The sequence below is a fragment of the Phocoena sinus genome, chromosome 1 (assembly GCF_008692025.1).
Source record: "Phocoena sinus isolate mPhoSin1 chromosome 1, mPhoSin1.pri, whole genome shotgun sequence".
In the NCBI taxonomy this organism is placed as follows: Eukaryota; Metazoa; Chordata; class Mammalia; order Artiodactyla; family Phocoenidae; genus Phocoena; species Phocoena sinus.
The window spans coordinates 24681951-24698188 of NC_045763.1; the positions used below are offsets into that span (position 1 = coordinate 24681951).

General features: G+C 39.1%; 1 protein-coding gene across 1 annotated transcript in view; it reads right to left on the minus strand.

Annotated features, from left to right (window-relative positions):
- The window catches only part of PUM1 (pumilio RNA binding family member 1), a 128784-nt gene that overhangs the window by 49581 nt on the left and 62965 nt on the right, over window positions 1-16238 (minus strand). The window contains 5 exon segments of the mRNA XM_032619432.1: window positions 215-289; window positions 292-315; window positions 1699-1792; window positions 12460-12730; window positions 14738-14904. Of these exon segments, the coding sequence (XP_032475323.1) occupies window positions 215-289; window positions 292-315; window positions 1699-1792; window positions 12460-12730; window positions 14738-14904 (631 nt within the window).

Here is a 16238-nt window from a genome sequence, read left to right on the forward strand (position 1 = left end):
TACAGGAGGTGGCTGATTAACCTGCCTTTAAATGTGTTCACGTCTGAGGTTACAGCTAAGCAGAGATGTCTAACTGGCCGACAGATGGTCCTGGGAAATCAGGAGAGAAATCTCCACTGGAGACGTGGATTTGTGAAAGAGTATAAAGAATGCGTGCCCATCAAAATGACTTTTTAGCAGGTGAGAAAATCCCTCGTGTGGCAGAATGTCTCACCTAGTGTCGCTGCTGCAGCCAATCCAGCTGTGTAGGGGTCCGTCCCTGGGGGCGCAGCACTGATGATGTATGGGTGGGGACAAACGCAGCGGGAGCTAAACCTGCTGAAAACATACCTGTCAGTAAAAACAAACTTGACTAAAACTGCAGCCCTACCAAACACCTACACAGTTTGGCTAATCATTCCAGCTGTAGGTGAGGAAAAAAAGAAAAAGAGAAGATAGGATAGGCTGAGACTAAAAAGGATTTTAAGAAGATAAAATAATCCTTGTACTAAAGATTATGGTGACATCTATCTATTGTCTATTTTTTTTTAGCCTTTGCTAAAGACGTACAATTAAAACTGCTATGCAGTTTTTAATTCAGCACAATTTCTAAAGGACTATCAAAATTACATTATAACAGGCTAAAATGAAGCAATTTAAAAGACTTTGTAATGGGACAGAAGGATTTATTTCCATTTAAACAATTTTCCAGTTTTCCACAAAGAAGATGCATGCATATTTATAAAGACTACTACCTACAAGTATAAATTAAGTAAGACCCAAGCAAAGGCCTTTATGCCTAGACTTAATACTGTTGACCCTTTGACAAAGCAGGGGTTAGGGGGTGCCGACCCCTACGCGGCCAAAAATTCATGTATAACTCTAAAGTCAGCCCTCCATAGCCACATTTCTGCATCAACGATTCAACCAACCGAGGATCAAGCAGTACTGTAGAACATTTACTGAAAAAAAATCTGAATATAAGTGGACCTGCGCAGTCCAAACCCATGTTGTTCAAGGGTCACCTGTATATCTAGGTTGGAAGCAAGTCTTTTCTTCCACAGCATTCCACAATCCATGATTGGTGATCTTCTATCTATTCAATCGTGTCATTTTAACACATTAAAAAAAAAAATTTCTACTTGTATAGCACTTTGTTTCAAAGAGACCTGAAAAAAGTGGGGGAGGGGTGCAGGGAGTCTAGGCAATAAGACAAAAATATGCACATCAAAACATTAATAAGTGCAATAGGAAAAGGGCAAAGCTACTGTACTTTAAAAACCAGTGATTATATGATAATACTTTTTAAAATTTTCAAGACATGCTACTTGGAAAATAGGCTTATAGGTACTACTTGCTACTTAATAAGATGTGACATTGATATATCCATAGTCTACACAAGCCCAACAAGCACAAAATTACTGTTATTTGAGTTCATCCAAACCTACCAACAAAGTTGATGCTAGTCACTACTACAGTAAATACTTTAAATACTGAAACAGCTGAGGCAGAGCAATAACTGGATACCAAGAAATCTTATCAGTTGAGGTCTAGAAAAATAAGAATGTTGCTAAAGACAACTGGACAAGAGTAAGAGGCCATTTATTGTACCTTGAGGGATTTGTCTGGACTTTGACAATCAGTCTGCTGGGTTCCACAGCAGCCGCTATCCTAAAATGGGGCCACCCCTATAAGGGAGCTTTCGGCTCAAGGACTTACCAATGTGGGGTTGATGCGCGGCTGCCAGCGCGTACTGCTGCTGCTGAGCGGCTGTCAACTGTTGGACAGCAAGTGCGTTAGGTCTTTGGAACAGCTGAGGGAAGAAAAGGACATGATGAGGTTAGAGAACCTGTCTTGTGAAATAATTTTAAAACCTCTCTGAATAAGAATTTCCATAAACCCTTGTTTAGATAGGATGCTTTAAACAAAAATGTTCTCATGTTCTACTCCATTCCCTTGGTATCTATGATGCTTCATAGTTCCGCTTTCCCTCTCTTGCTTTACCTCAGTTTGGTGTGCCTAGTTCCCATGTGCTAACTACTCACAGGTTATATGTCCCCTGAACCACAAACATACATACAAATGCCCTATGGAACTATTCCAGGTCTGAGGTTGCTGCCTGATCCAGAGCAACTTAAAAACTAAATGAGTATATTACAAATGAGTTACCACGTTGCACTGAGTGCTGTTACCTCCCTTCAGTTCTTTTACGAACCCCACAAACACTTGAATTAATTCTCACTATTCATACTTTGGAGTATTCATTTCATCCTCTGGCTGCCTCTTCTTGGGAAATAATATTGGATACCTTCCTCAACTAGTGGCTTATCATAATGGGTAAATTGGACAACTGTGCAATTTGGAGGGGCTCCCGAGTTTCCTAGAATACCAACTCTTTTATACATAAGAAAAAAAAAACAACAGAAGTATAGCTGCTACTAACGAAACTTGGATTATGAGCTCAGACCTAGCACACTGTTAAGTTCCCAAGGAAAGGAGTTCAAAGGTCTTGACAAGAATATCCCAAGATTCTCTCTTATTACAAAGTCAATCACTCATTCTTTCATTCATTCTACAAATATTTATGAAACAACACCTGCTAGGTACTGTGCAAGGAACTAGGAACACAGCACTGAATAAAATGTTCATACATTTAATATGAATAGTTTTGGTACAAAGAAAGGGGATTCCTGATTTTGGACTGCCCTGATGTGCCTCCTTCCAAGGGGTTATACTAAAGACTTCTTTATTTTCTGAAATCAGACTAGGAGAATTTACTGATGGGACCTCCCTACAGAGGACCTTCAACCTACCTGCTCTTTCTACAGGACTTTCAATGTTTCAGCTAACTTCACTGGATGATATATTAACAGACACCATGGATCTTGAATTACAGATGTCTTCATAAAAAGACCGGATTGTTTCAGACATTAGGAGATAATGTCATTCTGACAACTCAGCTTAATTATCATCACAACTGAACTTTTGACTTCTTATTTATTTATTAGGCTGTGCCAGGTCTTAGTTGCAGCATGTCTAGTTTCCCTGACAGGATTGAATCCGGGCCCCCTGCGTTGGAGCACAGAGTCTTCCCTACTGGACCACCAGGGAAGTCCCCAACTGAACTTTTTTTTTTTTTTTGGTACATGGGCCTCTCACTGTTGTGGCCTCTCCCATTGTGGAGCGCAGGCTTCGGATGCGCAGGCTCAGCGGCCATGGCTCACGGGCCCAGCCGCTCCGCGGCATGTGGGATCTTCCCGGACCGGGGCACGAACACGTGTCCCCTGCATTGCAGGCTGACTCTCAACCACTGCGCCACCAGGGAAGCCCCCCAACTGAACTTTTAATGTTATCTTAGGTGGTGGACTTTATTCTATGATCTGGTTACTTCTGTGCCTCAAATATGTGAGTATTAAAAAAAATTGTTTTTAAAAGGTGAATATTCTGAACATACTGGCCAATTGTATTTGTTACCTCTCTTTCTATATATTCATCTTTCTAAAAACCAGAGTAGGGGCTTCACTGGTGGCGCAGTGGTTGACAGTCCGCCTGCCGATGCAGGGGACACGGGTTCGTGCCCCGGTCCGGGAAGATCCCACATGCCGCAGAGCGGCTGGGCCTGTGAGCCATGGCCGCTGAGCCTGCGCGTCCGGAGCCTGTGCTCCACAACGGGAGAGGCCACAACAGTGAGAGGCCTGCGTACCGCAAAAAAAAAAAAAAAAAAAAAACAGAGTAAAATAAGCCTCTGCTTTCACAGTATGAATGACAAAAGTAAACACGTACTACAGATTTCAAAAATACTTTAGAGTTTTTTATTTTCAAAGGTTAAAGAAAGAAAACTTCATTATGATGCTGGTAAAAGATAGTACTACTTTACAAGCATTGATTAAATATCAAGTATTCAAAAGAAATATAGAGGGCTTCCCTGGTGACGCAGTGGTTGAGAGTCCGCCTACCGATGCAGGGGACACGGGTTCGAGCCATGGCCGCTGAGCCTGCGCGTCCGGAGCCTGTGCTCCACAACAGGAGAGGCCACAACAGTGAGAAGCCCGCGTACCGCAAAAAAAAAAAAAAGAAATATAGGAATCTATTGACAAACATATCAAAACAACTGTTCACTCCAGGAAGGGAGCCGACCAGTACTATTTGGTAAACTACACCCTGTGATCATTGCCAGGCTGGTTTCTGTTTCACCTCAAAGACAGTGCCTCTGGAGTGCTCCTACCAACAGCTCCTCCCCCACCCCCCCGCAAGACAGGCAGCCAGGAGGCAGGAACCAAGTAAAATAGTGGAAAGCTGTTTAAAAATTTTTTCCAAGGTTGTGAAATACCTCACAGTTCCACTAAACATCTACTGTCGCTTCAATGGATCTCTGGAATTTTCCTAGCCTAAAACCTTTTGAAATATTTAACATCTCAGACACGGCTCATGCTAGCCTCTTCCCTCTACCCTTCTTGGGCCTGCTGCAAATAAAATAACTTATTTCATTCAACAAACATTTTTTTGAGCACTTATTATTAGCTAGGCACTGCAACATGAAGTTAGGGAAATAAGGATACTAGTGTGTTCAGAATACAACTCTTGAGGTTATCTTGACTTATTAACTGAAAACAGTACTCCAATACCATTCCATTATGACTTATCCTCACTTCACATGCTTCTAACATTTCATGTAACACTACACGTATGTACTGTATCTGTAAATATACATATAAATACATAGTGTGTGAATAAAATAACCATTCCGCAATTACGTCAGTCTGTGGTCCTCACTACCATGTTACCACCGAGAGTAGGGACTATTACTTTTAACTAAAAACATATAGGCCCTATTAAAAACACCCATATATCCTGCGTTTGAGAGCTGGTTAATATCTCAGTGATTACGGCAAAAGAGAAGGAATTATTTTGAGTGCATTTTGCAATAAACAATGAACATAAGTAAATTATGCATTGACAACAGGCAGATTTGATTATAGTACAGATTACAGCAATTCTAGCACATTTTCTTTATGTAAATGGTCCAATATTAACTGGAAATACAGCTATTCAAAACAAAATTGGGTAACTGGCAAGTGATGGATTCTAAAGGATCCTGCAAAACTCACACAAATGCCATCTGCTGGGCAAAGTGCTGAACTCTGTCAACATTTTCATGATTTTCACAGAGTAAGCCAATAATAACTGAGAAACACAATACTGTGAAACTTGGGGAAAATGCTTATTTTAAGGTCAGTATAATGATAAATGTGCCACAATTTATTCGCCATTTACTTAGGGATAATTCATAAGCTATTCAAGAAACTGAATGCAGGGGAAAATATGTCAACTATTTCAAGCTTATCAAGGTTCCTAATAAGAAATCCTGAAGGCATAATTTGGGAACCACACAAGCAAGCTTGTTTAACTCCCTTCTCTGACACTATATGAACTAACAAAGATACCCTGCATGGTTTATATTCCAGAAGTGATTCCAGGCAGTCAAAAACACCCAACATAGTGACTGGCATACAGCTCGCACCTGATAAGAGACAGCTATTACTACTATTGTTACCAATAACAATTGCTGGCATAAAAATATTGTTGTTGAGTTTTCGGAATCTGGAAGAGTAATATCTAAATATGGAGTTAGCCAATGTCAAAGACTATCCTTTCTCCCCCCAAAATAAAATGTACTGCCAGGCCTGGCTTCTTACCAGTTTAAGGCAATATACATAGTGGAGAGAGGACAACAGCACAGAGTCTGGGGCCAGAAAGCCTGCATCATGTCTCAGCTCCACCACTGACTGTGTGTGTGAGACACTGGCAGGAAAACCTCTGTGCTTTACTCTCCTCCTCTCTCTAACAGGGACAATAAAGATTTGTCTAACTCATAAGGTTGTTCTAAGTATTAAAATCAATACACATAAAGCACTTGAAAGTCCTTTATATGTGATATTCTTTCTGATGAATGAGGAGAGCACCCACACACACGGACAAAGCCCTTCTGTGGGCCACCTCTTACAGCTCATCACCCAGTACGGCGGCCCAGGATGGGGACAAGGAAAGCAGAAGGCAAGACTCTTCTGAGTCAGTGTTAAAGTCAAAACCCCACTGAGTTCATGAGCACCAGCTGCCGTCAGGTCACAAAAAGGGAAGAAAGAAAAACCTTTTTAGTTTTTGTTGTCGATGAGTATTTTTTTAAAACATGCTCCTTGCAGAAAAAACTAAGAATGCAGTTGAATACTCCATGCATCAAAAGGCTTTACGTTTCTAGTACTAGGTCCAAAGGAAACAGCTAGGAGCTAGAAACCAAAACAAAGATGTTTGCATAGCTGGTAGTATATGATCTTCAGTTAAGTCTGTAAGCTTCATGATGTCTTATTTTCTTATCTATAAAATAAATAAATTCTGCCCAAGTAAATTGTAAAAAAATATATAAATCTATAAAAATATAATAGCTGCCCTACCTCAGGGGCTATTGTCAGAATTCACAGAGAAAAGCCCTTCAAACACTACGAGTATTACATCAATAGTGGGGCTATAAATTTTTAAGAAAAAATTATATCCTGGAGCTAGTCCTCAGTATATGAAATTTGTGGAAGTTTGCTACTGTCTGAAGCTTCTAGATCAAAGTTCATTTTTGACCAGGTTATTTGAACAGCTGCAATAATCAACTAATAATTATAATGATTTTTGGTTTAACAGGTACATACAAACTATGCTGTCAATTTTTTTAAAAAACAAAAAATTCATATTTTTTTTAGCAGAAGAAGAATTGGATTCCAAAATAAATGATTTATAAACAAGGTGAGGAAAAATATATCCTTCCATCAAATAAGTTAGTCTTTTGAGAAAAATCATATTCTAAATTTCAGCAAAGTCAAGTAAACAATAAAGGTACTGACCTAATTGCTAGCTAAAGTCAGCATTTTAACAGTGACTGTACGCATGACACTGACAGAATAATCTTCCTCTTATTTATAAACTGAAAAGAAAGCCAAGAATTTTAAACACCTATATTAAAACTATGCACACACTTGGTCTCATAAGAATGACATTTAAATCACTACCACACTTTAAAAAGCAAATGCATGCCAATTTCCTCTCCCATCTGACTAGGGCTTTCAGAGTACTGTCTCTTTGTTTAAAATTCATGCTTAACAGGTTACAGCTTTAGTACTTCAGTACACGATTTTGTAAAACACGCCACATCATTGGGTTATTTTTATATTAACTGAACCCTAAATAAAGAATATCAACAATTAACCAGATTAATCCACCTGATTACCAATCTTGGCTTTGGTTTCTGTTACATATGACTGTAATATAATGAAACCTAGTAATATTTTTCTGAAGTATATTTAGGTAAATATAGATAATTGCATAGCTGTTTATTAAAATAAAGAATATTGCTCAAGCATCAAAACACAAAATGGTATGAACACAGTATATGTGAGCTGTTCACTTTGTTTTCCAGGATTAAAGAGAAGACAATGAGGGGAAAATGAGGAAAGAGATATCAAGGAGCATTTCAAACTACCCTAAATTAAGGGTTCCTAACCCCAGAACTTTGTACCTGGGGCAGATAAAGTTATCTTTATTGTCATGAAATTTAGCACGTCCTTCAATTATTATTGTAGGCAACAAATCACATTAAATTTAGCCACAAATCTGTGATTTAATCACCAATAGAAATCATATATACTTTCATGTTACTTTATGATTGTTAGACATCTCAAAATCTTGCTTATGCTCATTATGACGGCTAGTACAACTACCTCTATCTCATGCATCATATGATAAAGAAGCAAATCTGTTCAATTTGTTGCCAAATTTGCTGTCAAACAAATTTGTTGTCAAATATTGTTATAGCTATTTTTATATAATTGGCTTTCTCTGTAATCCTACTTACACTATACATTTGAAAACAGTATTCTAAGAATCCAGTCTGAGATCTTACCTAACTGCTAAGGGGTTCATGGCACCAAAAAAGGAATCCCTGCTCTAAATACATCTCAGGTTAAGTTTATGGTTAACAGTGGCTAGGCAAGTAATTTAACTATCCAAAGCCAAAGTATCCCTAAGTACAGTTAGATTGTAATAAATTAAATGAGAATTACCTTTTCTGTATTTTCAGGCTGCTTTATATTATGTGTCTAAATATAAGCTGATACTGTCTTATGAAACCAACTTATTACACCAAATGAAATAAAATGAAATGAAACAGGACACAAGAAGGAATTATTTTGTCAATTTTCAAACATAAAAGCACAAAGCTACCCTACCAATTATAGCAAATAACTCAAAACTTAAAAAAAAAAAAAAATCCTCTGATGCCCATTTAAGAAAGCCATGATAAAAATGTACAGAAAAATATGTGCCACATTAGATCTTTGGTTCAATCCTCACAATCATTAATATTGTCTGTACTCAGTCGTGGCTCTCAAGGCCTCTGTGACCTGGACTCAATAACCAAATGCATCTATCTCCTTTTTACCTTCTACGTGTATCTTCTACTCTTGTCAACCAATGACCACACCACTGTCATTTCCATCTCCATACCTCTGTTCTCTTAACTGCAGCAATATACATACATTCCACGTGTCATTCAAGTTAGGTCTATGCAAACTTGGTCCTCATTGAGCCCTCCCCTGGTCTGACAGGATCCTCGACCAAGCAATTTAGCACTTAGTTCCTCAACCATTCCATAACTGTTTCATGTATGATAGTCACTCTATGAACACTAGCTCTGTTCTCTATGGACAAAACCTAAAGTTCCTGGAAGGACACAACAGTCAACAGTTAACTGACTAATATGGGCAAAAGAATGCTACTAAGCTAACACTCAGCACAGAAAAACTAAACCATGATAGTTAAGTCATTACTTCTTAAAAATGTCTTGTTAATGACCATAAGGCAGCACAGCAAAGTCGGTAAGACTCACAACACTATCTATGCAACCCCACAAGTCACTTTTCTTCAACCTCAACTACCAGCTAGGGTGACTGTTTGTTTCTACATTATCTATTGAACACATATATGTTCATTTCTAATTTTAAGCCTTTAGTTTACTATTTCCTCCACTGGAATTTTCATTCTTCTCCTGGTATAAACGTCTTGCAAGGCACAGCTCAAGATCCACCTCTTCCATAAGTCCTTCCTTCCCCAGGTTAAGAGTATGCTTCTCCCTAGGACATGGGCATTAAATGGTCTCATCACTTGTCATGCAGTATTTCCTTGTACTATTTAAATGACCAAATGAGCCATAATAACTAAACTGAGAGCCATGGGGTTGGGGGAGCCCGTTCCATTCATGAAAGATATGCTTGGCTACAGGTGACAACAAAAAATGCGAACAGAAGGTTATAACCTGCAGTCCACAGATCTGTGATCTCCCTGAAGTTATCCACAAAATAGAGTGTCAAAAGAATTATGTTTTTCTGATGAGAGGACTATGGCTTTTGATCAGATGGCAAGAGGGCTCTGACAGTAAAAAGGTTAAATACTGATTCAGGAGGTAAATTTACTGGATATGATACAGGTCCAGTTATTTGTCTATGAGGTACACCTACTGGGCTAGACCTAAACGACTTACATATTAGAATAGATGCAAGGCCTCAAAGAGTGCCTCCAGACCTCTTAGAAGGCTAGTTTCCAATTTTAGTTTTGGGAAGTATATTAAATACGGGGGATGTTCTGAGATAATATAATAGGGGTATGGAAAAGGTTCCCTGGAAATTTGTTCCACTAAAGCAAAGCAGAGGACACAGAGGAATCAAGACCCCACCTTACCCTCTAAGGAGATTACAGTCTAGCAGAGGACATGTAATCATAACACAAAGCAGAACACGATGACTCCTTTTCTTAAGGGAAGCACAAAGCACTACAGGGTTCAAAGGAGGCAGACATGACAACTTTTTGATTTGGAAATCAAGAAAGGTAACAGCACTGGACCTTGATGAATCAGAACCATTTTAATTAGTAGAAAGGGGAATAAAACGTTAACGAAAAGCAAAAGGGTAAAAAGATTAGAAGGATAAGTGTAGGAACAAACACCAATTTCCAGTAGAGCAAGGATCCTTCCTTCTTAATTACTACTGGCTTTTATGCTGGAGCCTTTGGGAAGTTAAGGGTCTTGAAGAGTCTTGGGCCAACGGTTCCCAGGCATGCTATTAGGCTGCCAAGTACAAGAATGTGTACAGCCATCTACTCAGAATAGCAAGAATTATGAGCCCATGGGACAAAGTAACAATGATCACATCCTATGATGATGGTGTACCTGTGTAACACTGTCCCCATACTGCAGCAACCAAGACATGCATGGGAAGTCAGAACCCAAAAATAGTTTAACTTGCAAAATAATGACGTTAACGTCCAAAAACTGCTGAAATGGGATACATGGTAAAGGCACCCAAGGTTTTATAAATCTGAGTGGGTGGTGTCTTTGATTTAATTGTGTTAACTATTTGTGGGTATGCAAAAGTACATTTCTGTTCAAGTCCTAATAATTATCCAGGCTCCTCAAAAATTGATAGAATTATTTTGAAACCCAAGATCAATAAATCAAAAGAGAATCCCAGCTCTGATTATGAGGTAAAGAACAATTATATGAAAGAGAATCAGATTTTCATTCATAAGAGGTTGGAGACAAACACTTTTTGGTTTTTTTTTGTTTTTTGTGGTTTTTTTTGCGGTACGCGGGCCTCTCACTGTTGTGGCCTCTCCCGTTGCAGGGTATAGGCTCCGGATGTGCAGGCTCAGCGGCCATGGCTCACGTGCCCAGCCACTCTGCGGAACATGGGATCTCCCCGGACCGGGGCACAAACCCGTGACCCCTGCATCGGCAGGCGGACTCTCAACCACTGAGCCACCAGGGAAGCCCAAACACTTCTTAAATAAACACTTCTTCAGTAACAAGCAAAGAGTTAGATTGGGTTAGATTGGGAATGGAAGCTAAGAACCAAAGCCGACTAGAGTTCTAAGGGTTGCTAGGGGAAGTTCAGACCAATGAGACAGAGTAAAAGAAAGAATTCAGATAAAACTTCTTGAGATAACTAGGTTAAAGGAACCTGATTAGAATCAGCCTGCACTTAACATACCTCAATTTAGATAGAGAAATTACCACATTAATGTTGTAAGCTGAACAAGCTGAATTCTACAGTAACAGTGTGTCCCTATGTTTGCTGATATGACACAAAATATCTTGAAGTCTATTATCTCCTCAGCATCTGAAGTAATTTCTGGCTTCACTCAAAAGTGCTGTTCTGAGGATTCATTGTGAGAAAACATTAAAAAGAAGACAAAAAGCACAGGAAGTCAAATTCCTATGGAAAGGTGAGCATAACTACTGGGAACTATGAGGAGAGTAGTGTACACTTTTAGTTCACTTTCTCTCTGGAAAAAGAGTTGGTTAATTAAACCTAATATATCCATCTGATATGGGCACAGATTATGCACATCACATCATCCCTTAGAGGGGTTTGTTTTTGTAAACTTCACATGGTTAACTTTATTATCCAATCATCTATCAATCAAAATTCATTTAAAATCAGCCATTTATGACAACTAAAGGGACAGTATGGTACAACTGATCTACAAAGACCATAAGCCAATTTTCCCCACAGAAAAAAATTATAGATATGTAATTTCTAAACTTCAAAATGAGATTTTAACCTTTCAAACCTAGAAGTTTATATTTATATTCCAAAATTAAGGAGTATCAGAAATTCATGGCCCATCAAACTACTTGTAGCCACAAAGGAGAACCTGTGGTACTTAACATGATCAGGAGGCTACCTACCCCCATTTTATAATTCAGACAGCTAATTTTCCTTTAAAAAAAATTAAACAAAAGAATCAGTAAACCCTAGAGTTAGTCATACCATGCCTTCAAAACCAGAAGGCACACATACAATATATTCCAAAGACTTATGAATAATAAAAGAAAAGCCAGGTCATTTCACTGCAGATTTTATGTGGCATGATTTGTGTTTTTCCCCTAATTACATTCTAACTCTTTTGAAAGGTACCAGGTATGTCTGTTACCTGCAGTAACTCACTTAATTAAAAGACAGGACTAATAAGACATCTGGCACTGGACTCCTGACAGTGGCAGACAACAGAGTTTACTATTTTAAAAACAAAAACCAACAGCAGTACAATCACATTAATCTTCAGTGAATTACTTTAACATTCAAGAGGACTGTGTTACAAGAGGTGACACCACCACATCCCCTCCCCAGGCCCTGAAGAAAGAGAGGAGCCAAAGGAAGTACACAGAGCAGGGGGGTCTCTTGCCAATAAACCTCAACATGGGAATAAGCTTCTGGAGGGGAAGATGCAGAGGCTTCGTAATCCACATCACTGTTGGGTTAATAAGGACTGGCTATCGAAGGCCTAAAATAATGCCACCCTCCTCCCATTACCCGATTCTCAGTTACTTGAATAATGTGCTGGCTGCAGGGAGAGCAGAGAGAGTGACAGAGACACACACAGTACCTGTTGTTGAGAATTGTAGTCAAAAAGTCCCACAGTTGCTGCTGCTGAGTCCACAGGTACCTGCGTGCCTGAATAATCAAACTGAAGAGGCTCCATGCCCACATGTTCCATGGGGTCCAAGGGGACACTCTGGGACTCCATGTTGGAGAAATCCTCCACAGGCTTGGCACCATTGGTGCTGGTCAGCTGGGCTAAACCCTCAGAACCATTCTGGTTTGGACCCAGAAGATCCACTTCATTAGCAGAGTTCTGGCAATTACCAGGGGTACGGCTAAACAGAGAAAGTAAAGGGCATTAAATCTTATTTTGAGTGGGGAGGGACACTACAGCAACCTAAGTTTAAGGACAACGTGCTTGACACAGCTCATTACCAATAGTATTTAAAACTACTTCTACAAAATGACTGGAGACCCTTCTGGTGCTTATATGTTCTATCCTATAAAATGACTCTTCTATTGCTTGCCTCTCCACCATAACCCACCCCTTAAATTTACATTAACTGCTATTAATTTACAATCCCTTTAACCAAGGGGCCCAGATTTGAGGAACACTGGATGAACTGGGGAAAAAAATCACTGCCTGTGGCATCCATGAAAACAGAGATCCCAAAATATAGGTAGTAAAATATGCCCCCCAAAAGCAACATCTACTCTTTAAACAGAGTCAATGGACAAAGTAGTTTCTAAGGGGAAATTCCACATCTGAGAATAATTCTATTTCAAAAAAATATTTTTTTTAATAGGTGAAAATTTTGTGTGTGTGTGTGTGTATTTCCTGGGTACCACTGGCCACTGATAAAACTGTCTCCCCTTTTCCCCTTCTAAGAAACCAGAAGCAGACCATTACAAAATAGTACAAAATAAATTCATATCTAGGATAAGCCCCTGCTAAGGAGACAACTCTAAGAATTAAAAGTAATATGAGGATGTAATTTATCATCCAAACCAGGACACTCCTAAGAGCAAAAAAAAGGGCAGTGTTAAGAAATATCCTGGGACACAGGTATAAACAAATACTGTCCTGGGTAATTCAGGACACATGATCACCCTATGTAAAAAGATTACAGGACTATATTATTCCAATTCAGACTAATATAGAATAATATTATATTCTAGTCAGGGAGTGTAGCCTGTGACTACATTCTAAGCCTAAAAGAAATCTTATCGCTGGTACAAGTGAAAGCTCTTGTCCTGTTCCTCGACAGACACACAAACCCTACCACTACCACCTGTCCCAGAGTCAAATACCATAAAACAATGCCACAGGCTGCTTGAGATTCAGGATGGAGAGGCTACCCAAACTCATCTGAAAGACCTTAGATAAATGTTTATTTCTCTGTGTCTCAAATTTCTTCCAGACTGTAATTCTTTACACTCACAAGATACAAGTTAGGTTAGGAAGACTAAACAATTGAACGCTGTTCTACAATGACCCAAAATATATTTTAATTTGACTCTGTAGATTATTAGGATAAGGGGTGGGTGGGCGGGTGGGTGTGGGTGTAGGTACACACACATTAGTTTTAGACTACAATTACATTACTAAAAATTAAATTCTCTTAACTATACATGAGTGACTAAGGATTTTTAAATTTTAAAAAATCATATACCATCACTAAAGGTTAGCTACATAAATGAAGAATAAACACAGTATCGTTTTATTACTGTGCATATTAAAATTATAGGGTAAAACCTGCAAATCAATTATGACCAGAGATGGAATGAGAGGCCTCCATGGAAGGGAAGGGATATGATTAAGAACAAGTCACTTGAGCTGCATCTCTGGTTCTTCAAAATGAAGAAAATGATACCTAACCTGCCTACCTCAAAGGGAGCTTATGAGTCTCAAGTAAAAGAATGCTTAAGTTCTCAACTGTTTTTCCTTCCATTCTAACATGCCAGAGCCATATGACACACTTCCCTTAGTAACCAAGATTTCTCCCAAGATAGTGATTTGGGAGAAATCCCAAGGCACCCATCCCAGGTGATTTTGATATTTGAGAATCACTGAAATAATCTTTATGAAATCATCCTGCAAATTACAGAGCTCTATACAAATGGGAAGTCTATTGTTTTGGCAAAACATCAGGCATGGACAAATCTTAGAAAGTTCCACCTTACCAGTTAATTTACAATCTTTGTGGTATGGCCTACACTAGACCCAATAATTAAAAAGGACACATAGGGAGGGAAAAAGAAAACTAAAATCAAAATAAAACTGAATGAAAACAAAAACCCATAACCCCCATTCAAAAATCAGAAGTGTAAAACATACAAACCTAAAATCTTTGACGTCTGCGTCAATCCCATTCTGCACTGGTAAACCATTGGTCTTGTCCATCACATCACCCTCCTCCTTCAAATCTCCTAGCTTATCTCCATCAAACGTACCCTTGTTCTTCTTTTCACCTTTGTCGTTTTCATCACTGTCTGCATCCCTTGGGCCCTGTTTAAAAAATAGCTTCAGCTTCACTAATCATCATCAACTAACAATAGTGGGCTACCACTGTGGACACCAGACTACACTAGATGCTAATTAGAACAGGAGAGTGTCCATGACCTTTCAAGACATTACAATCTAATTAACAGACAACACAGAGGCAGGAACACTGCAGAAAGTCTTGCCAAATGGGGGAGACAGACATACATTTATGTTACAGAGATTAGGACAGTCTTATCATGCCCAGTGTCCCACCACCCCATTTTTTTCCTTTCTACCCAAAGCCCAACCACAACTTTATATCTCTTGGTTCTACTTCTCTGCTCTCAAATCTAACTCTATAGAGTAGCTCAACTCCTAATAAGCCCCAGGAATGGCAGCTAATAGTATAGTTGGAATGTACTAAGCCTACAAAATGAATTTCCTACTTCCACTGCCGATGTAAACTCCTCCCTTACTTCTGAATATTGAGCTAAGTGTGGTCTAACATCATTCCAATTCGATTACTCTATACACTTCATCTTGGGATATATGCCCTGCTAATTTGCACCACCACCACCCCAGTTCCACCCAGTATCTCATGGCTTACTGAAACTATAATTCACCAAACATCCTACACTTGATTTTTTTAATCCTTCAAAACATGTTAAATATAACTATGAAATTCTTTCACAAAGAGTACTCTAAGAAGTGCTTACCAGTTGCCTTCCACTGCCTGTCCCATACCAGGGACTACATGAGAGCGTGTTAAGCTGAATCATTAATGCAACAGAATTTATCTCTGAAGTGCTTCAAACTACAAACATTAAAAGACTGGACCTAAAAGAACTGATGTGGTGCCAAGCATACTGATGTCCTGTTTTTTAAGGAAATTAAGTCTGTCTCCTCTTACCAACATTCTAAGTTAAGACATGGACATTTAAAGCAAATATGTCTTGATTTCCAGAAGGAAAAGAAGGTTTGGTATAGTGACTTGACATGGTACAGAAAGCTTTGCAAAACCTTACCCAAGGGTTAAGTAATTTTGCTTTTGTAAAACTAGAGAGAGGTAATCTTGCTTGTCCCCATCACTGACTTCTGGTTTAAGGAAGAAACAAATAGACCTGGACCAAAAGAAAGCTCCTGGTAAAAGGGAAGATCCAGTCAGAAGATGATGAGAACTACTGCACAGCATTTCCAGTCACCACAACCAAATTTCATTTGGGGGCGGGGGGGGGGGGGATCACAAATGGAAGCTAAAGCAGCAGACACTCAGTTATGAATGGTTAGGTAGGCCTGCAAATGCAAAATAAAAAGACGCTCTCAAAGTAGTTCTTAGCCATCTCTGGCCCAGAAAGACC